This window comes from Silurus aristotelis (genome assembly GCF_946808225.1).
Source record: "Silurus aristotelis genome assembly, chromosome: 14".
NCBI lineage: Eukaryota > Metazoa > Chordata > Actinopteri > Siluriformes > Siluridae > Silurus > Silurus aristotelis.
Genome location: NC_139587.1, coordinates 8438634 through 8465093, shown reverse-complemented (window position 1 = coordinate 8465093; position 26460 = coordinate 8438634). Strand labels below are relative to the sequence as shown.

The 26460-nt window shown below is 36.2% G+C and overlaps 1 protein-coding gene across 10 annotated transcripts in view; it reads right to left on the bottom strand.

Annotated features, from left to right (window-relative positions):
- Positions 1-21862, bottom strand: part of gria3b (glutamate receptor, ionotropic, AMPA 3b) — a 194349-nt gene extending 172487 nt beyond the window's left edge. For 8 of the 10 annotated variants that reach the window (XR_014536592.1, XR_014536593.1, XR_014536594.1 and 5 more), the window contains exons 1-2: positions 20717-21830; positions 19933-20091 (exon numbers count right to left, since the gene is read on the bottom strand). Coding sequence is in view for 5 of the 10 variants with exons in the window: in XM_083560260.1 (XP_083416386.1) it covers positions 19933-20091; positions 20717-20798 (241 nt within the window). In the remaining 5 variants the exon portion in view is untranslated. Of the gene's footprint in view, positions 1-19932; positions 20092-20716 lie in introns of all 10 variants that reach the window. The other 2 variants (XR_014536591.1, XM_083560258.1) reach the window with 1 other exon arrangement.
- Between the last annotated feature and the right edge of the window lie 4598 nt (positions 21863-26460).

The following is a 26460-nucleotide window of genomic DNA, read 5'->3' as shown; positions in this document are numbered from 1 at the left end:
TTTGGGATCGTTTTCATGATTTTGCATCATTTTTTTTATAAATACACACACCCAATATGGAATATGGAAGAAGTTGCTGCTGAAAGACTTGCTGAATTATGAATCATGCTGTTGCTTCCTCTAATGTTTTTTCCTTCTTCTTCCAGGTTCTTCCAGTGTCATGCTACCCTTCGTGTTTATGTAAAAGCCTATTACCTCTACCCTTGACTGCTCTTGCCTTGGAAAAAAAAACATGTGCATATTAAATGTGCTTGTGTTTGTGCCGTTTAAGCTCCTCCTTCATGACTACCACTTAGCGAAGGTTAGCTAGAGGTCCTTTCTCTCATTTTCAAATGGCTCTTATTGAATCACGAATACGTATGACTTAATAAAGCCACCGCTCAAACAGATTACAACTGATTACTATTAAATGCTAACAACTAATACTTACCAATGACCGTTTATATTTGGTGTAATATGATGTGACAGATTTATATCAGCACGCTATGACTAATGTTGTGTTTGACTTTTTTCACTGTATATAGTTTCAAAAGAAATGAAATGATTAGCAATCCACATGCATCCTCTGTGGACGCCTAGGGAGACCTCACAGGAATTAACACCAGCAGTTAAATGAAAATTCGATTTATTTAACATGCAAACATTTTATTAGACTAAATGATTGCTCTAGTCTTGTCATAAATGTATGTTTTTAGCACAGACATAAAGAGCTATCTGTATTGTTTAAATGATTAGTGTTTGGTCATTTGGACTTCCGTTATCCTGAAAAAAAGGTTACACATCACATTTGTCTTCTATATTTGTCCCGAAATTGGCCTGCCCTCATTTTCAGGGTAGCGTGTCCTGCTTCTGGGTTGCACTGTCAAATAAAATCACTGGTTTAACTTACAATACGAAGTCAAAGTATATTTTCGACACCTTAGCCCAACACTTAAAATGGCTCTTTCTGTAGACATTAACATGAAAAATGCAAAGAAGTAAATACATATAAAAATAACCTTCAAACTGTGTTTCAAAGCAGCCAGTGCATCAAGGCCACATACTGTAGGAGTGTAGCAGCAGGAGTGTTACATCAGTGTGTGTGTGTGTGTGTGTGTGTGTGTGTGTGTGTGTGTGTGTGTGTGTGTGTGTGTGTGTGTGTATGTATTTGTGTGTAGGCAGGGAAAGAGAAGAAGAGGGAGGGGGGGGGGGATTGGGAATTTTGTGGTGTTCATCCTTTCTGCATCTGCAGCCTTGGAACAGCTGAGCCATAGTGTGACCCAATAACCACACACGTTTGCCCTGAAGGCATTCCTTCTTCCTATCTCTGCCTCTGTGAAAAACCATCAAGTTACCAAAATCAAAACACTACCATTTTGTCAGGAGGCAAATCAATAAAATCAATGCATTCTGATTACCTCGGTTATATCTTCCACCCTTGCTTCACTAACCTGAAGGTGAAAAGGCCTTTCATTTAGTTGCATAATAAGGTGCTGACTGGGTCACAATCTTAAAGTGGTCTGATATTTTGCCTTTGAGGCAAGTCAGGGACAAAAATATCAATGTGGCTGGCAATCCAGTAAAAAGCTCAGTCAGACAATACATACCTCGATTTGAATTTCCTGTGAGTTTTTTTTTTTGCTGGTAAGCTCCTTCATATTCTCAGGGTTCTGAACTATACTTTATAACCATGGTCCAAAAATATGTGTTTTTAACTACCCTTTTGTCTCACGTTTTCTTTCGTTTGTCTGCACGTTTTGAAAAGAAAGCATTTCCTGCAAAACAACATAAATATCCATATCTGTAACAATGTCTAGACTTAAACTTAAAGTGGGCATCTCCTAATACTTCATACTTCATCAAACATAAATAGTTATTTTGCATATATAACCTTGATGATCAGAGAGATACTAAGGATGAATGAATGTATAGCATGAATGTGGCATTTCTATATTTCTTCTATATTTCTTCTATTTATTCTCCATAAGCATATTATCTGACCATGCTCCTGGTGCATGCCTTTCCAGCAACAAAAAATATTAATAATAATACATAAATAGAGTAAACATTGTATTTTTAAAATGGATCAAAATATTTGCATTCTGTTGGATCCCTATACTGTACGTTTAAAGCTTTAATTTATTAACAATTTATGATACATTTATCAAATTCAAATCAAATTCAAATTTTATTTGTCATATACATATTCATACAGAGTATGACATATAGTGAAATGCTTTTTACGACTGTCCAAATTAAAATACAATTTAAGGTAAAATAAATAAATAAGTAAAGAATGTAAAGAAAAAGAATTTAAGTATATCAAAATGTAATCTGTATAAGTATAAAATGACAGAAGTACAGATTAAAGTGACTCAGTGATGTTATTTATGTTCCTTAAATCGTTATAAAGGTACACTATGCCCATGTTTCAAGTTTGAAGTTACATTTCAAAAGATAGAAAGGATGTACTCTCTGTGGAGTATTGTACCACCCCCAACGACAAGGAAAAGGTAAAGTGAAGTACTGATTTATCTTTATAGTTTTTAGCTTATACTTTGTTCTTTTAAAAAATATGTCACACATGAAGGTTGTATGAAGTACTATGAAAAGGTCTATATATATTTTTTAAGCGTTGACATTGCTCACGAGATCCATGTTGAAAATTTGATTTGGATGAGGAACGCTGTCTATGCTCATGATGTCATTTCTGTGAACTTTCACTTGTTAGAACATTTTCAGGTTTCTAATAGCTCTATCCTGCATTTCGTAGATGTGTAGATGTGAATCACTTTACAAAATGATGCGTTGTGATTCGCTTCCCACCCGTACATCACTTAATAAATTCATGCAAAAAAGATCTTATTATCTATGCCTTTTCTTTGAGAAAGCTTCATTTCAGCCTTTTCAAACATCTTCCCTCTTCCCCAAGGCTTAAGTTAGAGAGTGGAGGTGGACAGAAGTTCTAACTGAAAAACTAAGGGTTAGACTGAGATGCATTTCCAAAAACACATCCCACAGGTAAATGAATCACAACCACCAGAAAGCATTCAGTACACACAAGATCTATGCACAAGATAAACCTATTCCTTCTGGGCTATGAACAGAAGAACACACACACAAAAAAACATCTATACATATTCTGTAAGCACATTAAGTGAGCTGTGGGCAAAAATGTATTTTTATTTCTCTTCTCTAATCTCATCAACTTGAAATTAAACTGCTATTTTGCTATCTGTAGCAACCAGATGCCCAGAGTTATAAGAGGACAACTGAGAGAGGTAAAAAGCTGACAAAACCTTTTCTTACTAATGGTTTGTAAATGAAGAGAGCAAGGCTCAGTCAAAGGAACAAAATGTATGCAGTAGCTTACACAATAGCACATTTAACAGTAGGCAAAATAATAAAAAAAAAAGGCTTAGATTTACACCAGACACACAATATTTTGTGATACTGTGTAATTATTTGGCATTTGTAGCTTATTACCACACATCCAAAAGCCTCTCTACGTGCCCATTAAATAGTAGCTTAATACTAGAAATGAAACATTTAGTTTAAACCTAACATCTAGAAGATATGTTTGTCTTCCAATGAACCCAATGAGAGTGTGAGACTGTTATTCTGACTTTCTGACTAATATCCTTCAGGTTACCTAAAGTAGAAGAATCTACAAACTCATTAAGCAGAATCTGATGTTATACTAGCAATGTCTGTTTTTATTTTACCTATGTTTAATGATATAATGATCTCATTGACTAATCGTCATATTTAAAATGAATGTAATTGTAATATTAAACGTCCATACGTTAATCTGTAAAGACTATTTGTAAATCAAACATATAGTAGTTACATTATATTATATTAGTATTTTAATCTGAAAGAGCTGTTATCAGAACTGGCTTTCTTTTTTTATTTAGTAATTGATTTATTTAATAAGTAAATAAAAACTGTACTGCACTATGCCCCAAGAAATCATGTAAAACACTGAAAATAAAAATACATACAGGGAGAAATGCCAGCACTGTCAGCATGCACAGTGATTTCCAAGGTTCCTCAACCTCAGCCACATCACTCAAGGTAATAAATGATCTCAGATAGAGAGATTTATCGGCGTATAACTTGCAGATGCAGTTATTACAGTTATTAGGGTTTTTTTGTACCGACCCTACATATATTTTTTTTATATATATCTAAGTTCTAAACAAAATATTCCCTATATATATATGCGTTACTGTAACAAAGTTACTTTTGACAGTAAATAATACTGTAACGCGTTAAAATAAAGTACCGTTACCGTTACCATTACCGTATGGTGCGTTACCCGTTACTTTTTTAAATGAATGAATTTCGGCTGAAGTGTAGCCTACAGTCTAACCTGTTTACAGCAGAGACGCATTGTAGGATTGGTGGATGAACCACTGTAAACACGAAGAAGACGCACTGTGTTATCTCCGTTTATTCAGGTCTGTGCGGTAGTAATGGCGAGTCAAGGCGAGAGCAAGACGAGTTTCTTAAAGTTTAAATATGCTCATTATTTCACTTTAGTTGAGCATAAAGACAAAAACTTTTTAGTCAAATGTAAGTCGTGTCTTTCTGGTTCGAAGGTCGTATCTACTGCGATAGCAGCACCTCCAGAAACTCCATGCCTCGATGAAGCTAGTGTGTGTGTTGTGTGTGTGTGTGTGTGTGTGTGTGTGTGTGTGTGTGTGTGTGTGTGTGTGTGTGTGAGCTTGTGACTTCAGTCCTCGAAAAATAATAATTATAGGTAATTATTTAAAAGTTCTTTTCTCCCCTCTTTATGTCTAGAAAACACTTCAAAGTAGCCTTTTAAGTGTATTGGCCTTACAAAAAAAACCCCCAAACAAACGAAAAACTCAGAAATCCTGTTTAAATATAATAATTTCACACAAAACAATGTAACACTTGAACAATATGTTGTATATATTGTATATTGTATTTTAGTATTTAGTATAATACAACAAAATTGTATATTTAGCATAAAACAACAATATTGCATCATGATGCTAAATTAGATCAGTGCTTGAGGCCTTGCTAGTAAGAAACATCTTACTAGCAAGTAAGTGTTTGTCTGCTTGCTGGATGTTTTTTTACTAGCAAGGCCTCAAGCACTGATCTAATTTTGCAGCTAAATTAGATCAGTGCTTGAGGCCTTGCTAGTAAGAAACATCTAGAAGGCAGACAAACACTGTTCATGCATCTGTCGTTGTTTATCCCATGAGCTTCATATCCGCCTACTTATTCATGCTCACATGAAAGTAAAAACCTCCCTCACATATGACATTTTTGTGTCCCAGAGGATCCCATTTGCAATGCACTCTCATTGTCTCAACCATATGCCCTATGAACTTTTCTGAGAAGCATTCAAAAAGAAAGCAACTAACATTTCTAATTCTTCTATTCCAAACTGTACTCATTTTGGATAATTCAATTCAGTTTACCTTAATTTGTACAACACTTTTAACAATGGACATTGTCCCAAAGCATGTTTACAGAGATAAATTGGTTATAAAGTTGGAATGTATAAGTTTAGTGCCTATAACTTTCTTCCTTACATGGTAATGCCTAATGAGCAAGGCAGTGTCAAAACTGTGGCAAGGAAAAACTCCCTGAGACAAAATAATAAGAAAGAAACCTTGAGAGGAACCAGGCTCAAAAGGGAACCCGTCCTCATCTGTCCTTTGTATACATGCCTACAGAGTGGTAGCTCAGTGGTTAAGGCTCTGGGTTACTGATCGGAAGGTCAGGTGTTCAAGCCCTAGACTCGCCAAAATGCCACTCTTGGGCCCTTCGAGCAAGACCCTTAACCCTCTGGGCTCTATACCATGGCTAGCAACCGTTCTGACCGCAGATTCTGAACAAGTTTGGATATGCGAAGAAAATAATTTTACTGTAATGTATATGTGACAAATAAACATAGCAGGTAAAGACAACTATGCATTTCTACAATTAAGTGTTTTTTTGTTACAGTCAGATATCCTATGCAGACTAATAAAATATGTAACATGGAGTAAATCAATGCAAATACATATTGTAAGTAGGAACATTCAAGCTCGCTGTGGAATAAGAGAATCCAATGCAAGCTACTGTAACTGTCATATCAGGCGATTGTTTCTAACTATTCACTTCAGTCTTTTGCACAGTCAGCGGGCTGCCTTTATGAACAGTGTCTTGTTATAAGCTTATATAAAGGCAGTTAAAAGAATCTTTGTTGTAGCCTTTTGTTCTTTTTACTCGGCGTGTAAAAACAGCAGTCTGCAGAAACGGCTGCAGCCAAATAACCAGCTGCTGGCTGGGTGTTTAAGAACCTGGAGGAGCCAATAAAAAAAGAGGGAAGGCACATGTAAAATCTTGGCAGAAGGGACACACGCCATTAGCTTAATGACAGAATGAAGGATGGGCAACTTTGTGCAGACGGAGCGGTGAGATTAAAGAGCCTAGGACTGCAAGTTTGCTTTTAACAGAATAATGAATAGCAAAGGAAAAAAAAGAATTAAAAAAATAAAGAAAGAAAGCACCAAGCTCTCTGCTTTGTTGCTCCAAATGGGAGGGGGGGGAAAGGAGCGAGGAAGGACACTTGTGCCTGCTTAATTCACTTGTGACTATCAAAAAAGAATAGAACACCATCCATACGGTCTTTTCATGTTGCCTCATCTGCTTTGAACTACTGTATTAAATGTACCTGCAACATCAGGCCTCCAATGACATAATGGGCAAAACAGAAGTAATTAATTTTTTTTCCTCTCTTATGTCTAGAACTCACTTCAAAGTAGCTTTTGGTTTTACAGAAAGAAAAATCATACCTGTAGGAGTTACATAAATACACTGTTTTGGCTGCCGGTCATTAATTCAATTATTTGTATGGCTTAAAAAAATGACTCAAAGAGTATACATTTCCAGGGAAAGGTTTATGACTTGCATTGAGTATGGTGCACAAAACTAGTGCTGGAACTCAATTTCTCAACTTCATGACTTTGAACAACATAATCTGTATGATGAGTGGGTTTTGAGCTCTGTAAATACAACAATAAAAGCAGAACTGTGATTGAGTTTAATTATGCGAGGAAAAGTGTGAAGAGTGAAAGGAAGTGATGAGTATTATAGATTTTTTCTTGGCATGGCATTTGAAAAAAACAAAATCAACCATTCTTCTGACATATACTGAGTTTATGGATGCCTTTACCGTATTCAAACTGCTTTAAGTATAATTAGTTCACACAAGCTAGGGTAACATGTTTACAATATGATGCATTAACAATGTTGCGTGCTTTAATATTCTGCCAAATTTGTTAAGTGCTTCGATACTTGCAGGACTGCCAAAGCTGATTAGAAGAAAAGCCTAGATTTTGGTTCAACTGATATTTCAGCAGGTAATAAACAGAAATGCATACAACAAAAATGGTCTATACATTTAAATCAAAGCTCATACATAAAAGCCAGAAAATGGTTAGGTGATTGACAAACAGCATATGCAGGGCAAAAAAAGGGATCAAAAACCAGAAACAAGATCAAACTCAAATACAAAGGCCTGATAGCCAACAGGAAGATACAAAACATACACTATTCATTGAGATGGCACTCATGGAAATTCGACTATGCTTGCATACAGGTGTGCGCCCCAAAAATGACGTTGACTGAGAATTTGACAGACCTCGTGTTTATCGGGTGTTGTAGTTTGCAGCAGCTATGTATGTAGGTGTGAGTTCTAATGCTTGTAGTGTGATGCATGTTCTGGTGTTGATGTGGCAGTTAGGTCTGGCACTGAGATCACTGAGATTCTAGTGATAGTAGATTTGATTTATTGCAATATTAAGTAGTGATCACATTAGCCGCATAGCTAAGAACTGTACTGAGTTGATGCCATCAATATTATGATATGAAACAGGATGCATTGATATTTTACAGTGATGCTGTTTAAAAATGATGACTACCTCAAGGTTAACACAGAGAATATAAAAATCAATCCCCTTTTGAATAGACATGAGCTTGCTTAGCTGAGGAGACAGACCCCCTTGTTACAATATCAAAGTTTCTATGACTAATGATGAATGTAAGCCATAAGTCTAAAGAAAATTCCTTTCTGAAGGGATATTTTCAGGGTAATTTGATATGTAGTGATTCGGTATATTGATTTCATTTGAGAGCACGCAGTTTTACAAGCATTGGAAGGACAATTTTGCGCATGATCCAATCTAGTAGATGGATCTTTATGCACTGAATTCATATTTAATTATAAGATGAATAGTCACCCACAGTTAATCTCAGATATCTGTTCAGTTTCATATCTAAGACTATTTTTAAATATATATATATTTTGACCCGGTAAGGGAATGTGTCAATGGAAATAGTGTTAGATGCCTGGAAATTGCCTGAAGGGAAAAAAACTGCTGAATTCAACAACATTTTTAAGGTACATTTCAAAGCTTTCTCAGCAAGTTCAAACCCCACCGCCCGCTCATGAAACAGTGTTAAATTTGACATTTTGACTATAATGGGTAAAATTTTAGGAGCTTTTTTTTCATGCAAGCCCAAGTATAAATGCAGCTGCTGATGTTGGGAAATCTGTGGTAGTTTTATATCTAGAATTGCATCTATATTGCTGCATCTCAATACCTTCTCTTTGTGAAGATACAAGAGGCAAAATCCATTGTCTGACGAAATTCTTGACCGATTTGTAAACCCTGTTTCTGTGGATGTTCATTATTAACGACATCCTATCTCAGTGAGATAAATGTATACTTTACCCAAATCTAATCTAATCGAAATACATCTGACTAAATAATTTTGCTTATTAAAAATCCTGCACATTCATGAAGATATCAAATCAGTTACTGTTCACATCAAACATCAAAATGAAGTAAAAAATGGATCTCTGTGACTTTAATTGTGGATTGGTTGTTGATGCCACATGAGCTGATTTGAGCATTTGAGAAACTGTTACTGCTCCTGGGAATTTCACACACAACCGTCTCTAGATACTAGATAGTAGTCTCTAGTCTCTTTATACAGAATGGTGTAAAAAAAAAAAAAAAAAAAAAAAAAAAAGTGTGACAATCTGTGGGCAGAAATGCCTTGCTGATAAGAGAGATCAGAGGAAAATGGCCAGATTGGTTCAAGCCGTCAAGAAGAATATGTAACTCATATAAGCACTATTTAATCCTGAGGTGAGCATAGAAATCATCTCTGAATCCTCAGTCTTCAACTGTTCAATTTTTGGTGAGTTTGTGGCCATGATAGCTTCTTGTTCTTGGCTGACAGGAATGGGATCTGATGTGATCTTTTGCTATTGTAGCCCACCCATGCCAATTCTGAAGTATTTTGCATATGCCTTTCTGCTCACTATAATTGCACAGAGTGCATATTTTACATTACTATAGACTTCCTGTCAGCTCAGACCAATTTAGACATTCTAGTCTGATCACTCTCATCAACAATTTTGCTTCAGCCTGCAGACCTCTCAGCTCACAAAATGTTTATCTATCTGGAGTTTGAGAAAAACAGATACATGTCTCAATTACACTATAATCTGACCTAAGATTTAAATGCATTGTTTGGGCGTGATAGGACGCTTAGCACTACTGGCTGACAGTTTCATTAAAAAAATAATAATGAAATAAAAAAAAACACTACATACACTCACTGAATTATGTTTAAGGCTCTAACACTAAATTAATACTATTCAAGAGACCACAATTAAAATATATAAATATATAAATCTGACACCCTTAACTACTTAATAGTGTAATTCCTATGAAATCTTATTCAGAGACAATGCTAGAAAATCTTTTTAATAAATGAAAAATAATCGGATGTGCTGGATGAATTACTATTTAATAAACTGCTGAGCAGGAAGGGAGGAAGCCATATTGTAATTTTGTTCCATCAAATTGTTTAAATCTATTATTCCAAGACCTACTGTGATATTTTGTGAATTATTTATATAGCAACATACAAGATGTAGTAGTAAGTTCTTACCATCTTTTCACTTATATTTGATCACATTAGTCTCCAAATCTTTTTTAATTAGATTTGATTTCATTACTGTACATATAACAGCAAAGAAAAATAAAATGCTATTTGATCCTATAGAAATTATTTTGGGTTTAAATGGAAGTGTACTACTTTAGATCTACTGTAGATGTCATTTAATAACATTATGAACACTTCTACTTTATATAAATCTGGCAACTGTGCAGGCATGAAGTACATGCAGGTGATTTGCCTAATCTGATTGAGAAGCCCAGAAAATGTATTTAAGCCATTGTGTAAGCCATCTCTAAATACACATGACTTTCCGATACAGTATCTCACAAAAGTGAGTACACCCCTTACATTTCAGCAACAATTGAATAGAATATATTCTCAAGGGACAATACAATAGAAATGAAACTTGGATATATTTTGGAGTAGTCAGTGTGCAACTTGCATAGAAGTTGAGATTTACTAAAAAGCCTCTAAAAATAACTCAACGTACAGCCATTATTGTCTAAATAACTCTCTCTGCTTGACATACAAATGTGTGTATCTTGTATTAGAGCAGTTGAAATTTGCTGCTTTGAGTACAATTCTCTCATACTGACCACTAGATGTTCAACATGGTGCCTCATAGTAAAGAACTCTAAGGATTTGAGAATTAGAATTGTTACTACTGTCCAAAGTCATGAAGATGTTTACCAAAACGAGTTTCACTTGAAATAGACCTTGCAAGAGTCCATCAAAGAAGTTGAGTCTTCATACTGTGCATCAGCTGCATGAGTGCTGCCAGCATTCCTTTAAAGGATGCAGAAGCAGAAGGTCTGCTTGCCAGTGCTCAGACCATACGCAGCACACTGCAACAAGTCGGTTTGCATGGCCGTCATCCCAGAAGGAAGCCTCTTTTTTGAAGGTGGCTCACAAGAAAGCCAGCAAACAGTTTGCTGAAGACAACCTGTCCAAGAGCATGAATTACTGGAAGTCCTGTGGTTGGATGAGACTAAGATAAACTTGTTTAGCTTAGATGGTGAACAGCATGTGTGCCAACACCCTGGTGAGGAGTAAGAAGAAAATTGTGTCTTGCCTCTAGTTAAGCATGGGGGTGGTAGCATCATTGTCTGCGGCTGCATGAGTGCTTCTAGTTCTGGTAGATTCTTACATGTACTGTGACATTCTTAAAAAGAATATGATGCCCTCCCTTCAGAAACTGGGCAGAACGGCAGTTTTCCAACATGATAGCGATCACAACACCACCAAGATGACAACTACCTTGCTGAAGAAGCTGAAGGTGAAGGTGATGGAGTGGCAAAGTATGTCTCCAGACCTGAACCTGATTGAAAACATGTGAGGCATCCTCAAATGGTAGGTGGAGAAGGACCATGTGTCTAACATCCAGCAGCTACGTGATGTCATTATGAAGGAGTGGAAGAGGATCCCAGCAACAACCTGTGCAGCTCTGGTAAATTCCATGGCCAGGAGGATTAAAGCAGTGCTGGATAACAATCATGCTCACACAAAATATTGACATTTTGAACACAGTTTTGGCATGTTTCGTTGGGGTGTACTTACTTTAGTTGCCAGTTATTTTGATGGCTGTAAGTTGAGTTACTGCTATACAACCTGCACATTGACTACTCTCAAATATATTCAAGTTTCATTTCTATAGTGTTGTCCCTTGAAAATATATTAAAATGGTTGCTGAAATGTGGCAGGTTATGTGAGCTACTGTTAATATTATCATAACTTTTAAACTTGCCAACAAATCTCAAAAGGGAAATAAGCGATGCTGATCTAATTGGATCAGTTGTTATTTAATATGTAAAGATAAGGCAGATACAAGTGCAGATTCATTTACAGTTTGTATGTATGTATGTATGTATGTATGTATGTTTGTATGTATGTATGTATGTATGTGTGTATGTTTGTATGTATGTATGTATATATCCAAAAGAAACATAAAAGATAAAAAAAGCTGGGTAAGCCAGGGAACAATGTAAATGTAACCTGAATTGATTTTAAACAATAAGAGCAATAATGGATGGCAAATGTGAGACCAGAGCAGTGCAATGAGAGAAGTACATACTGGTGCTATTCATCTGTGAATATGGATCAAGTTCAAAGATAATGTGACATACTATAGTTCAGTGGTCGATGGGAAGTAAGTGACTCTTTTAGCATAAGCCTGACACTTGGTTGGTAAAGGACCAACTGACACCGAATGAGAATGATTCAGGGAAAATTGCGAAGAACACTGAACAAAGACAAATGGTTGCAAAAGCACACAACTGAGCAGAAAGATCTGCTGTATCAGAACACGCTGAACATGTGCAAAAAAAAATCGGACTCTTTCAATAACATTTGCAAAGGTGTTAGAATTGTGTTGACGGATATTTAAATATAAATATATATTATATCCGTAACAAATTAGGTAAATAATCCTGGAATATTCCTGCAGAACTGATATCTCATTACAGATATTTCAGGCTGCAAAACACACTGCTTCGAAACATATTAATCTAAACAAAGCATACACTAATGTGTTGATTTGGCTTTCTGATAGCACCATATTGCACATATTAGCCTCACAGCTTGAATCACAGTTGATGTTTTATGTTGGTTTACTGCCTCAACTAAAGCCACAATAAGCCTGCATGTTGTACTGTGACAAAAGACAGTCTTAGCGAGCCAGCTTTCGCTTTTAATCCAGTATATATTTTAGTCCTTTCTGCCGGAGCCGATGTCCTTACACATGAGTCTCAGGGGCATTTCACAGTTTGTTTCAGGCAGTACTGATAGTGCTACCATAGGAATACAAGCACTCCTGCATTACTGTACTGTAGCTCACCGGCCATGTCTGATATTCTCAGACAGCTTTTTGATTTGAGCCTTTTTGCTTCACCAGTGTTACAAAAAAAGAGCAAATTCAGCCAGAGCTGTTTGGTTTGCCAAAGTGACTACTGCATTAGGCACATGCCTCTCTTCCTGTCACATTGAGTTGGATGTCATGGCATGCTATTATTCAAAACTGCTCATTCGAAATAGCACCTAAAAGGCCTCTGAATGTCACAGAGAAACACTGGGATATTTGCAACAAATATGCACATGACAAAAACTTGCAGACTGATAAAATCTGCTAAAAACCATAATAAAAACAAATGATATAAAATTTATATGGATTTGGATTTTTTTTTACTGGATTAGAATAAAGTTATAAAGTAACACAAATGGGATTTTCACCCAATTGCTTACATGGAAAAAACATCAGTGTGAATATAAACAATACATTTTAAATAATGCATCAACAGCATTTATAGCGTAGCTTCGGAAAGTTTCTAATAGTCCTTGAAGAGGACAAACAAACAATAACAAGCAGGTACAAGGAAAAAAATATTGTGCACATGCAATAAAAAAAAACGGTTGCAAAATTTTAAGGGCCACACCCACTTAGGTTTAATTTCTAATCCAATAGATATATGAGCATTTGCTAAACAGACAGCATATATATGGACTTAACATGAATCAAGTAAAGAAATAATTTTTATTAATTAAGCAGACTGAATGAGTTCGTAGTTGAGAAAATCAAAAAAATCTAAATGATCAAAATAATTGCAAAAAAAATAAAAATAAAACATTCTGTTTATACAGGTGCTTTTTACAAGCCAATATTTCATAGCAATCATAAAAAAGTCACTCTCAATAAGCTGTCACGTCCCTGAAGCAGGTTTCTTTTTTGCTCATTTGTCCAAGTATATCGATTTCAGGAGTGCAGGGATGCTCTCTGAGAAAATATTTTATCATTTTATCATCTATATCTTTGGCTGAGATTCGTGAAATGAGTGATATGACCCGTTCCCCAAACAAACCGGTGACAAGGAAGGAACAAACAATTTTATAACAAAGCTTTGTTTTATATGTCCTGCTGTGCAAATGTGACCCGTTCTGTGCTGTTATAAATGAAAGCTTCCAGACAGACTTATGACCTGTCTCAAGCGCAGCATGGAACGTCATATCCTTTAAATAGATTTACCTAACAAGACTTGGCCTCCCATGTGAAATAAAAAAGAAATGATTATGTGGTGATATTGCGCTGCCAATCGGAAAGAATAAAATGCTCAGTAAAACGTTGTAATCGTTTTTTTAGGCTGCGGTATACATTTGAAACTCTCTATGATTTCTAATGCACACAAAGGAAAGCTCTATATTCACACTACACTGTTTCAAAACAGCACAATTATGCGAAATTCTAATTCAATTCAAATAGACTGAACCCATTCAGAAAAAGTGTAGGTTTTGTGTATTCTATTTTTTCAAGCCATATATTTAGAGGAATTTGGCAAAGATCCCAAAACAAATGGAGGAAATTAGAAGAACAAATAAGCCTGCATTGACGCCCCACTCAAGTATCATCAAATAGCACTTCCATGAAGTGGAGATTTGATTCTCCAGCATAGTTTTACACTGAAATCCCCCAGACGGCATGTTGTGTTTGTGAACTGATCTCCGATTTACAGCAAAGCCGTGCTACCTGGATGAGAGCAATTTGAAATCGAGCTGGATTTCGCAAAGTTTCTGACAAGCTTTTGTCAAGTCTGATTTGTGCCTGCTGTCAGTTATAAGCAGTGCGAAGTCTTAAATAGTCCTGATCAGGTTGAAATGGGAAACGACAGTCACTGTTGACGAGCAAGTGAGGGGGCACTTTATTACTTGAGCCACCTTAAGAGTGAGCAAAGCAGCACACATATTAATTTATAGCTTGTCTATACATTTATATACAAATATAGTTTGTCTTTATCATATTCAATGACATAAAATGCAACTAACTATATGGATAATAACTTGATTAACTTGACAGATTGGGCAATTCAATTATAAGCTATAATAAACGTGTTATAAAAATGTTAATACAGTAAATGTATATAAAAAATGTTATGATGAAGAACTGTTTATTATCAAATAAAGATAATAAAAATAAATAAATAAATAAATAAATTCATTGCTCTCTCCAAGTATAGATAATGGAAGTTGCTTTTTTTTTTTTTTTTTTTTTTTTTTTTTACCCACAAACATGTTGATTCAGTTTATTTTATTTGTGCATGATAATGTATTAGAACAGGTGCTGAAGCTTTGATTTTTCAGTTATTATTTTAAATAGAGAAAAACAGTTAATAAAGCTGTTAGTTACTTAATGTTATTTATGGTGAATTAATGCTAAAGTACATGGATTCTTCATGCTATTTTAGGTTCACATAAACTCAGTTAAGATGTAAAACTAATCTGGTATGGAAAATACTCCAGAATAATGTATGTTGTTATATAACAATTATTATTATTATTATTATTATTATTATTATTATTATTATTATTATTATTATTATTATTATTATTATTATTATTATTATTATCACCAGGTTGTTATAATCGAAATAAGGCCAAGTGCATTGTGATCCCCATTAAACATTTTATACCCATACTAGCAAGTTAATTACTGGTCCCCTGGTGGTCTAGTGGTTAAGATGCAGCGCTCTCACCGCTGCGACCTGGGTTCGATCCCCGGTCAGGGAACCATCCCCAGCCACTATCAGTGCCGGTCCCAAGCCCCCAAGCCCGGATAAATTGGGGAGGGTTGCGTTAGGAAGGGCATCCAGCGTAAAACATGTGCCAAATCAAACGTATGGAGGATCCGCTGTGGCAACCCCTAACGGGAGAAGCCGAAAGAAAGTATACTAGCAAGTTAATTACTATTCAAGTAAGACAGCTAATCTTTTTTTTTTATTTTAATGGATGCAGTGCAGTAATGAACAGGTTTGGTAGTGCATCAAATGCAAACAAACACAATGTGGTTTTAAGTTTAGAATACATTTATAGCTAGTTTACGTTATATTTTTTTACATCCTTAACAAAAGTTATGAAATGAGTTAAATTAAAAAATATTTAATGTTTGGGGTAAAGCTATCAAATAAACTACTGTTCTATAGTAGAACAAACAACAGACAGAAAATTGAGTTTCCTGTTCTGTAGCAGTTACGGTTACAGTTGCACCTAAGAAAAATACATTTAATTTCTACAGGTAGTGTAATTCATAAAAATATGAATGTAAAGATCTGGCTAACCGTGTTCATGTCCACTGCCACTGTGTGCTGCATTTTCCTTAGTAATATTTACAGTGTTATAGTAATTTAGCATAGTAATGAAACCATAGTAACTGCATGTATACAACATTATTCACTGCAAAGCTGAACCACTGTTAATTGTGACACTTCAGGTTACCTAGATACATTTTCTTCATCATCTTAAAAATAATTTTATATGAGTGCATAAACAGCAAATGATGGTTCATAATAGACACATGATTAGCTTTCAACTGCTTTACGGAATTAAATAGATTACAAATATACATTTTAGCTTTATAAATAAGTCCCTATAAGTTTATCCCTAATGAGTAATCCAGTGGTGAAGCTGGCAAGGAAAAACTCCCTGAGATAAAATGAGAAAAAAACTTTGACTCAAAAGGGTACCATCTTCATCTGAGTGACACAGAACATCCATTAATTATGGTTCCATCATTGTTGAGGTTATCAACTGTTTACTGGTGTACACCTGAATGCAAAACTGTTCATGGAAATTGCACGGACTGAATTAAATGGCTGTCTGCACAACTGAAAATGTACTTCTCCAACAGCTGGGCTACTTCATCAGACTCATACAACATCAACGTTGCTTTTCAGATCTTTACTGAGGCACTTAGACATGAAAGTGATTTGGTTGAAAATAAGTAAAAGATGGAACATGCAATTTTTTGACAGCAACACATCTGTTGATATGCATCCAATACTACAATGACACACAAATTTGGAAGATAAAAAACATGACAGGTTCAGCAATCATCAGAGCACCTCATATGTTGAAGACAGTTTTTAAACCATGTTCTTGATAAGAAAAAAAAAGGCAAAACAGCAAGAGAATAAAAAAATAGGGCAAAATCTCCCACAAGACTGCATGGACAGTTTGCCGAAAGATTTAATTAGAAGCCTTGAATATTTTGCCTTCTTTCCAACCAATAATCCTGTGCTTCTTCAGCCAGTGTGAAATCGCACACACCGTGATCATTCACCTATTTACTCAGGTTCTTATTATATGTAATTTTATCAGGCAGAATAGCACAATAAACACCACTCCTTGGGAGCTTTTCTAGCAAGTTTTGCTTTGATCCAACTTCTTTAACACCAGCCCTTTTCACATTTATCTGATGAAGCAGAAAGAAAAAAGAATTCTGAGTTTGTCAGTGAGGAAATGCAAATGAGATCCATGTGGCAATGAGCTCACGCTGCAGAATGAGTGAGAGATCCCCATAAACCTGCAGGGAGGTGAATGTGCCTCAATGCAGAGTAACATATTTGGACAAGAAAGCATCAGGGTTCTCATTAATGCAAAGCTTTTCTCTGAATCCTAATGCGGTTCAAAGTCGAAGGACGCTAGTAAAAGCCACTCAATATAATTTAAAGATCATGTAAATTTAAGTCAACGTGGGACTTTTATTAGTATGTAGGGATCAGATATATACAGTTCCTCCTGAAATTACTGGAGGATCAAAGTCCATGAATTTTTTGCTATGCACTGCTATAAACATTTAGATTTTAGATTTTGCATATTCCTTTGTTTTTATCAACTGCATTAAATGGTGATCTACTGACATCCCTGACATCAAGTGTTTAATACTGCTTTTACAAGCTTTTACTGCAGCTTCTGACAGTTGTGCTTGGGTTCATGTGATTATATCCCCCCCTCATTCTGTCTTCAGGAAGTAAAATGCTTCCCAAAGTTCTGATGACTGACTTTGTCAGTCTAAAGCTGTCCACATTTTCTATTTTCCATTTCCAACTGTATTTGAGTGTTGGCATTGTCTTGCTGTAGTTCCTTCCGATGATAATGATATGTTTCTCTGTTACTCAACAGACAGTTTTTTACACTTCTGATATAATTTTGGAGCGATCCATTAATTTATTCTGTAATTAAGGTTAGTGAGCTTGCTCCAGAAGCAACCATGCAAGCCCAAGTCATGACACTACCTTTGTTATGCTTGATGGGCAAATGTATGCTTAGGATCATTAGCAGATCCTTTCTTTCTCCAAAGATCGGCCTTGCTATCGCCTTGGTAAAGGTCAATCTTAGTTCCAGAACTTTTGCGGTTCATCTCAATATTTCTTTGTGAATTGCAATCTGGTCTTACAATTCATATATTCACATATTCATTCTGATAAGCAGTTTGCATTCTGTGATTTTGCCTCTATATTTCTGCTCTTAATGTCTTCTTTCAAACAGTGAATTGTGATACTTTCACCTCTGCCCTGCTTAGGTTGTTGGTGATATCATTGTTGTTTCACTTCACAACTCTCATGTTTCGGTCATCAACTGGGTGGGTTCATACAAAAGCAGCCACATTTTAGATTGTTTGAGACATTTTTAAATAACATCTACATTATAAATAGATATATTACATACCTTTAGTCTGAATGTTAAAGTACATGAAAGTAAAATAGAGGCTGGTAAAAAAAAATGACTGGTTATAGCTGTTATTATGTAAGCAATAACTATCATGTATGTCCCATATGGCATCACAACTCCATATTGGGGAATATTATCTATAAGGACACACCTTGTATTTCAAACCTTATTTAATAATTGTTCAACAAGAAAACTAACAAACAATCCCATCTGACCGCATACCAAATAGTTTTACTGTGATGGGTCTGATTTTACTGTCATTTAACGTTACTAGAAAATTTTTTTTAAACACAAGTGAAATATTGTGATATTATCTCCTTAACAGTGATTGTAAACCTTGCTTGCATAATCAGACATGTAATCTTTTTCAGCAGCTATCAGAAACCTCGGCATTGATTCAGTTATTTTGTGTTGCCAAGGGAACTTGTTTCGAATTCAAAGAGATTTTGTGTCAGAAATACCAATGCTGTGCCCACAAAACACTTTCACAGCCGACTATTCATCCTCTTACTGCAAAATACTTTCACTTGCAAATTGGAGTGGACAAGCATGGAAAATGAAAAGCACTGTTATAAAGGGATATCGTCACCATGGAATGAGAAAGGAGTAATAAAATATCTGTATTATGTGTATAATAAAAGGGAAAAATCTTTCAGGGGGAAAATGTAATTAATATATATAAGTTAACTCAGTTATTATACCTTTATAATGTATGTCCAGATAAAGCAAATGAAAGTCAAAAGGAGGTCAATGTTAACAGCAAATATCTAAAACTATTATACCACTACATATCAGGCGAAGAATGCATGCAAGAATGTAAATAGGCTTTGCATCACACTTCTAACAACCGGAAATTGGATTGCATATACAAGGCTTATGGGATTACACATGAAGGAATCTCTGAGTAGCAAAATTGGGTGCTCCTCACAGGTGTTACCTGTGTTAAGTGAGAGCGTTAAGCTGAAAAGTTGGACACAATTGACTAGGGTAATTACTGCTACAGATGGACAGTTATTTGCAAAAAAAATAAATAAAAGAGCGAAAAATCTACAGTGTGAATAAAAAAATCTTTGCAACTAGAATCTATTCATATCTTCAAAGTCTTCATAAAGATACTACTGGATAGAAATATCCTGCTCTTTCTGTCAGGATGCACATTTATCTCATTGATAAGTTAAATCCAGTACAATATTAATTAACATTATGTTTAAACAACATAATGGCCATTTAATATTATTATTCTAATATAATAATTGAAGTGATTTAATGACTGTATGGACATTTGCAGCAACGTTAGCAGTTGTAGCATTTCATATGACTTCATTTGTAAGAAAATTGTCCACAAGATTACTCCTAGAAGCTGACAGGTTATGAATGTTGTATGGGATCGAGTTATACTTGTGTGGTTTTATGACTGAATTTCCTTGCTGTTTGTGGCTTGTGAAACTGCAGACTACTTACAAGCATGAGTGACGGAGAAGCTGTTGGAGGACTCCAGGTTATCCACGTTGTAGTTCAGATGGAAGGGCTTCTCGCTCATGTTCTGGTTGGTGTTGTAGAGCTGCACAGCAAATCTGAAAGCGCTGTGTTCTTGCACCGTTGAGCGCATGAAGAGCCCACCTTGAAGAACAGTGCAGGAATGTAAAACATATGCAATAGGTATAAATGCATTACTAAAGCATGGTCATGGCATGGATAGTTTTTAAGCTGCCTACAACAGTGCTGCATTTAAATGTATGTGAAAAGGCTTTGCATCAGTGGGTCTGCATTTCCAGAATTACGCTTTGAATTTCTATGCAGTTGTGTTTGCATGAATGTTATCTTGCATCCAAAAAATCAGTCTGTGTAAACAAACACTAAATGTTTTTATTAATAACTGAAATACATCAAATGATGGACGTTGTTTCCATTTGTTTCACAGCATTTCAGTCTCACATTAAAGTATAAACTGCATGCCTTGCCACATAATTCAAATACATTTAGACATTATTCCAAAATGATACCCCCCATTTTCAAGAGTTTTATCAGTTGTGCAACATTCAGGTCAGTTTCATAAGTGCATTGCAAAAACAAATATATATATATATATATATATATATATATATATATATATATATATATATATATATATATAAAAATGCTATATAGGAAAAGGGATCATTCCCACCATGCATTTAAGAAATAGTTTTATCTAAAAGTAAATGCAGCGCTTAAAGCATGATCTAACCAAAGATATAAGACTCACCTATATTTATCTGGTTTGGAAATCCGGCCAGAGATCTGCCCAAAAGCCAAAAGAAAAGCGGAACCGCACTCAATCGTGCCATTTTGTCCTTTTTTAAAAAAAAAAAAAAAAAAATAATAAAAACACCTGAACAGTTCCAAATGTATAAAAAGGAGAAATCACATGTACGATCGAGCAAAGCGTCCAGATGAAACAACAGCAGTGCGCGCTTGCAGTGCGCGCAATCGCTTCATAAAGAAGCTGAACCAAATAAACGTGTCTACACGTGAAAGGAGAGAACGAGAGAAAGAGAGAGAACAAGAAGGAGAGAGATAAATAGAAAGAAAGAGAGAGAGAGAGAGAAAGAGAGAGAGAGAGAGAGAGAGAGAGAGAGAGAGAGAGAGAGAGTGAGAAACTGAGAAAATGAGAGACTTATTCCGTTAAGATGGATGGCGGATCTACTGCGGATCTTAGGTCTCCAGTCGCATTCAGGTTGCTGTGAATAAAATGACGAAGCTGAGAAGGAAAAATGAGAAGAAGAGATTCTCTGTGCGACTACAGCAGCCTGACACCCTGCAAGGCGGATGAACAGGACCGCGCACAAAAACCTCGAACCGCTGGATCAATGCGAAAATGACACAAGAGCCGATGTTATGGCGACCTCCAGGAATCACCAAGACGTTCTTTTACCATAATGTTCAGCGAACACACCTAAACAGCTTCATTAAAAACCTGGGCTGTAAGCCGCATCAGTGTCTTGCGCTCTACAGACCATGTGTGTGCGCGCGCGTGCGTGCGTGAGTGCGTGTGCGTGTGTGTGTGTGTGTGTGTGAGGCTCCACTGGCGGAGGAGTAAAACTGCAGTAACAAGAAGCTTTTTTATTGACCACCATAGGTCTCGGGTTCAGATGGAGCATATTGGTCGGCTTTGGGACAAACAATAGGTTATGAATTAATAATTACTACAGCAAAAAATATTGCAGACTACAGCAAGAAAGGGGGATATTAAATTCAACAACAGCTTGCGTCAAAACCAGCTACATTTGCGTGCGAACACATCCGAAAAATGCTTGGTTTGATTATTTTGTTCTCGTAGAAGAGGAACGCTGTCCATGGTGCTGAGGAAAGTAGCCAGTGCTGTACCATTTTCTCACTCCCTCTATTTCCTAGCAAACTCTTTATATGTATATATATATATATATATATATATATATATATATATATATATATATATATATATATATATATATATATACAGAGCAACTTTATACACACACACACACACACACACACACACACACACACACACACACACACAATTAAGTGTTATTTAGCGGTCAATATAACAATTTAGTGCGTGTATATTGTAAATTGCGTGTACATTCGCTCTTCGACCTTTTTGCATATATATATATATATATACAGAGCAACTTTATACACACACACACACACACACACACACACACACACACACACACACAATTAAGTGTTATTTAGCGGTCAATATAACAATTTAGTGCGTGTATATTGTAAATTGCGTGTACATTCGCTCTTCGACCTTTTTGCATATATATATATATATATATACAGAGCAACTTTATACACACACACACACACACACACACACACACACACACACACACACACACACACACACACACACACACACAATTAAGTGTTATTTAGCGGTCAATATAACAATTTAGTGCGTGTATATTGTAAATTGCGTGTACATTCGCTCTTCGACCTTTTTGCATATATATATATATATATATATATATATATATATATATATATATATATATATATATATATATATATATATATGTGTGTGTGTGTGTATAAAGTTGCTCTGTTTAATCTTCTGCTTTCCTCAAACACTTTGATTTTTGCGTTAGATCTTCAGATTTTTTTCAATTGCGCTCACAAAACACCACCAGTCACCCCATATGCTTCACCCAATAATTATCTTATTTGTCTCTTTTTTGTTCAACTTCTACCTCAATCCCCACCACTGCCTGTACCAGAACAAATCAAGCATTACTCTTCTGTCTTTTGTCTTTTTAATTGCATTTTAATTAAACAGCCAAGACTGTAGCTATTGATAAAGGAATAACCTCTGCTCTCCCTCCCCCCTTTGCTTCAGTGCAGCTTGTGGAGAGAAGAAGCTCAGTTCCATACTGGTTCTTCTTGGGTGCAGTTCAAAGATCAGATGTAAACGTGTTCATAGTAATGAGCTACGATGCCTGATATACGATTTTAATCTATCCGTTAGTGTCCTGCCAGGATCATATGTTTCAAAATCCTCAAAGCAGGACTCAATTGGAGATTACATGTCTTATACAGGGGTTTATTGCAGAAAATTCTCAATGCAGAGGACTTGATCACTTATATTAGAATCTATTACCTATATTAGTACCAAAACAAATTATAATTTGTTTTGTAGTATGCGGTTAAGTGTAGTATACATAGACAAAGGGTTTTAATAACGCTACATATACAGACAGGCTTGCATAAAAAGAAAGACTGTTAATATAATTAGGTTTCCTGTAACACAATGATACAATTATAACATAGCAAAAGAAAAAGCATGCATCAACACAGCAATCCTGTAATATCTAAAAATATGGCTTAATTTGATTCCAATGTTCCTCCACTGATTGGGTTTAAATTCGATCATGTGTGTTAATTGGTTTGTATGTGACAACATTAAATGAATTAAGAAAGGAATAATGGGGTGTGATAGGCTTGTAAAAAAATAATAACAATAGGGGATGTGTAAAGAGGGTCTTCAACACCTGGCAGTTTCCTTTTAATATATAAAGTATTTTATTCCTTTTATACCACAGTAATATGCCAATGCTAACAATTTTATAAAATCACTATACATTTATAATTTTTAATGACGAATAATGTAGTTAAACATCTAACTGTTTACATAACTGCAGCTAACCCTTCTCTCTTGTAGTCATTAAGACAAAAAAGTTTTGTTTGTTACGAAATCTGCAAAGTCCTGTGCCCAGAAGAAGTTCCCTATTGTGAAATACTTAACAGGTATACCTCATAGTGCTAAATCCATCTGAAGTCTTTTATTTATTATAAACATTAAGCATACATTAAGCATACATCTCATTAACCCAGCCATTAGGGTTGCACAAGCCAGTGCACTCTTAGTGCCGGTCCCAAGCCCGGATAAGTGGGGAGGGTTGAGTTAGGAAGGTCATCCAGCGTAAAACATGTGCCAAATCAAATATGCGGATCACAAATCATAATTTCATACAAGATTGGTCTAGGCCCTGGTTAACAATGACCACCACAGGTATTGTTAGCCAACAGGGTACCAGGGGAAATTGGGCTACTGTTGGCCAAAGGAGGAGAAGGAGAGGAGGAAGATGTCTACAGAGACGGCAGGAAAAGGAGAAGTGGAGGAAAGTGGAGGTTTGGGTTCGGTACTTTGGACTTAAAGAAGAATAATATGGTGGAAACTGAAGGAGGAAGACTGTAGTGTGAGATTCAGGGAAGAGGACAGACAGAGGCTCGGTGGTGGTAAAGAGGTACTGGATGATTGGGCAACTACTGCAGAAGTGATAAGGGAGACAGCTAGAAAGGTACTTGGTGTGACATCTGGAAATAGAAAGGAAAACAAAGAGATGTGGTGGTGGAATGAGGAGGTGCAGAAAAGCATAAGGAAAAAACAGGAAAAGGCATATTAGTAAGGAAGGAGAAAAGGATTTATACCGATTTGCCAGGCAGAGGGAACGAGCTGGGAAGATGTGCTGCAAGTTGAAGCAATAAAGGATGGTGATGGAAATGTGTTGACTAGTAAGAAAAGTGTGTTGAGAAGATGGAGGGAGTATTTTGAGCAGCTGATGAATGAGGAAAATAAGAGAGAGAGAAGGTTGGATGGTGTATAGATGGTTAAGCAGGAACTGGAAAGGATTAGTAAGGAGGAAGTAAGAGCAGCAATTAAGAGGATGAAAAGGGGGAAAGTCGGTTGGACCAGATGACATACTCGTAAAAGCATTAAGAAGTTTAGGAAAGATGGCGGTGATTGTTTAACAAAAGTTTGGAATGTGAGAGGATGCCTGAGGAATGGAGAAGGAGTGTGCTGGTACCGATCTTTAAGAATAAGGGAGATGTGCAGACCTGCAGTAACTACAGGGGGAATTAAGTTAATCAGTCACACCATGAAGTTATGGGAAAGAGTAGTGGGAAGCCAGGCTGAGAGAAGAGGTGACCATCTGTGAGCAACAGTATTATTTGCTTTGAGAATGTTGATGAAGAAGTATAGAGAAGGTCAGAAGGAGTTGCATTATGTGTTTGTCGATTTAGAAAAAGCGTACAAAAGTGTGCTAAGAGAGGATTTATGGTATTGTATGAGGAAGTCTGGTGTGTCAGAGAAGTATGTGAGGTTGGTGCAGGACATGTATGGCACAGTGTGACAGCAGTGAAGTGTGCAGTAGGAATGACAGCCTGGTTCAAGGTGGAGGTTGGACTGCATCAAGGATCGGTTCTGAGCCCTTTCCTGTTTGCAGTGGTTATAGACAGGTTGAGGGACGAGGTCAGACAGGAGTCTCCCTGGACTATGGCGTTTGTAGATGACATTGTTATTTGTGGTGAGACTAGGGAGCGGGTTGAGAGGACCCTGGAGAGGTGGAGGTACGTGCAGGAGAGAAGGGGAATGAAAGTAGGAGTAAGACAGAGTACATGTGTGTGAATGAGAGGGAGGGCAGTGGAGTGGTGCGGTTACAGGGAGAAGAGGTGGAGAAGGTGGAGGGGTTAATGTACACAGTGCAAAGTAATAAAGAATGTGTTAGAGAAGTACAGAAAAGAGTGCAGGCAGGGTTGAGTGGGTGGAGAAGAGTGGCATGAGTGATTTGTTATAGAAGGGTATCTGCACGAGTGAAAGGGAAAGTTTATAGGACTAGGGTGAGATCTGTTATGTTCTATTTAGGTTCAGAGACAGTGGCATTGAGTAAAAGACAGTAGGTGGAGCTGGAGGTAGCAGAGCTTAGGATGTTAAGGTTTTCGTTGAGAGTGACGAGGATCAACACAATTAAAAATGAGTTTATTAGAGGGACGGCGGATAAAGGACGTTTTGGAGACAAGGTGAGGGAGGCGAGATTGAGATGTTTTGGACATGTGCAGAGGAGGGACATGGGTCATATCGGTAGGGGAATGCTGAGGATGAAGCCACCAGAAAGGAGGAAAAGAGGAAGGCTAAGGAGGAGGTTTATGGATGTGGTGAAGGAAGACATGCAGGTAGTTGATTTGAAAGAGGCAAATGTAGAGGACAGGGGGGTATGGAGACGGATGATCTGCTGTGGCGACCCCTAATGGGAGAAGCCAAAAGAAGATTTATTTATCAATTGAAGTTTTATCTGACTGCATTAATATAAAATTCATTGAGACTCATGGCTTATGTCCCAAAAATGTGTCAGTATCAGCTACTGCTGTCATAAATGTTTTTTGTTTTTTAAAATGTGCACCATTTACTCAAACTTGAAAGGAAACATAATACAATAGACTGCAAATCTGTGTATCCTTAAGAACCAAATTTAAAACAATTTTGAACAATATGAAGCTATTACAAAAAGCTAAATGTTCACATTTTTATGTAAAGATATTAATAGTAAAACAGGGTTTGCATTTTTCCCCTATGTAAATTTTACATACAGTTTTTGTAACTTTTGCCAATTGACCATCTGTATCCTCTGATCTTGTTTATTAAAACAATAAAAACAATAATAAAAAAAAAATCTCAGA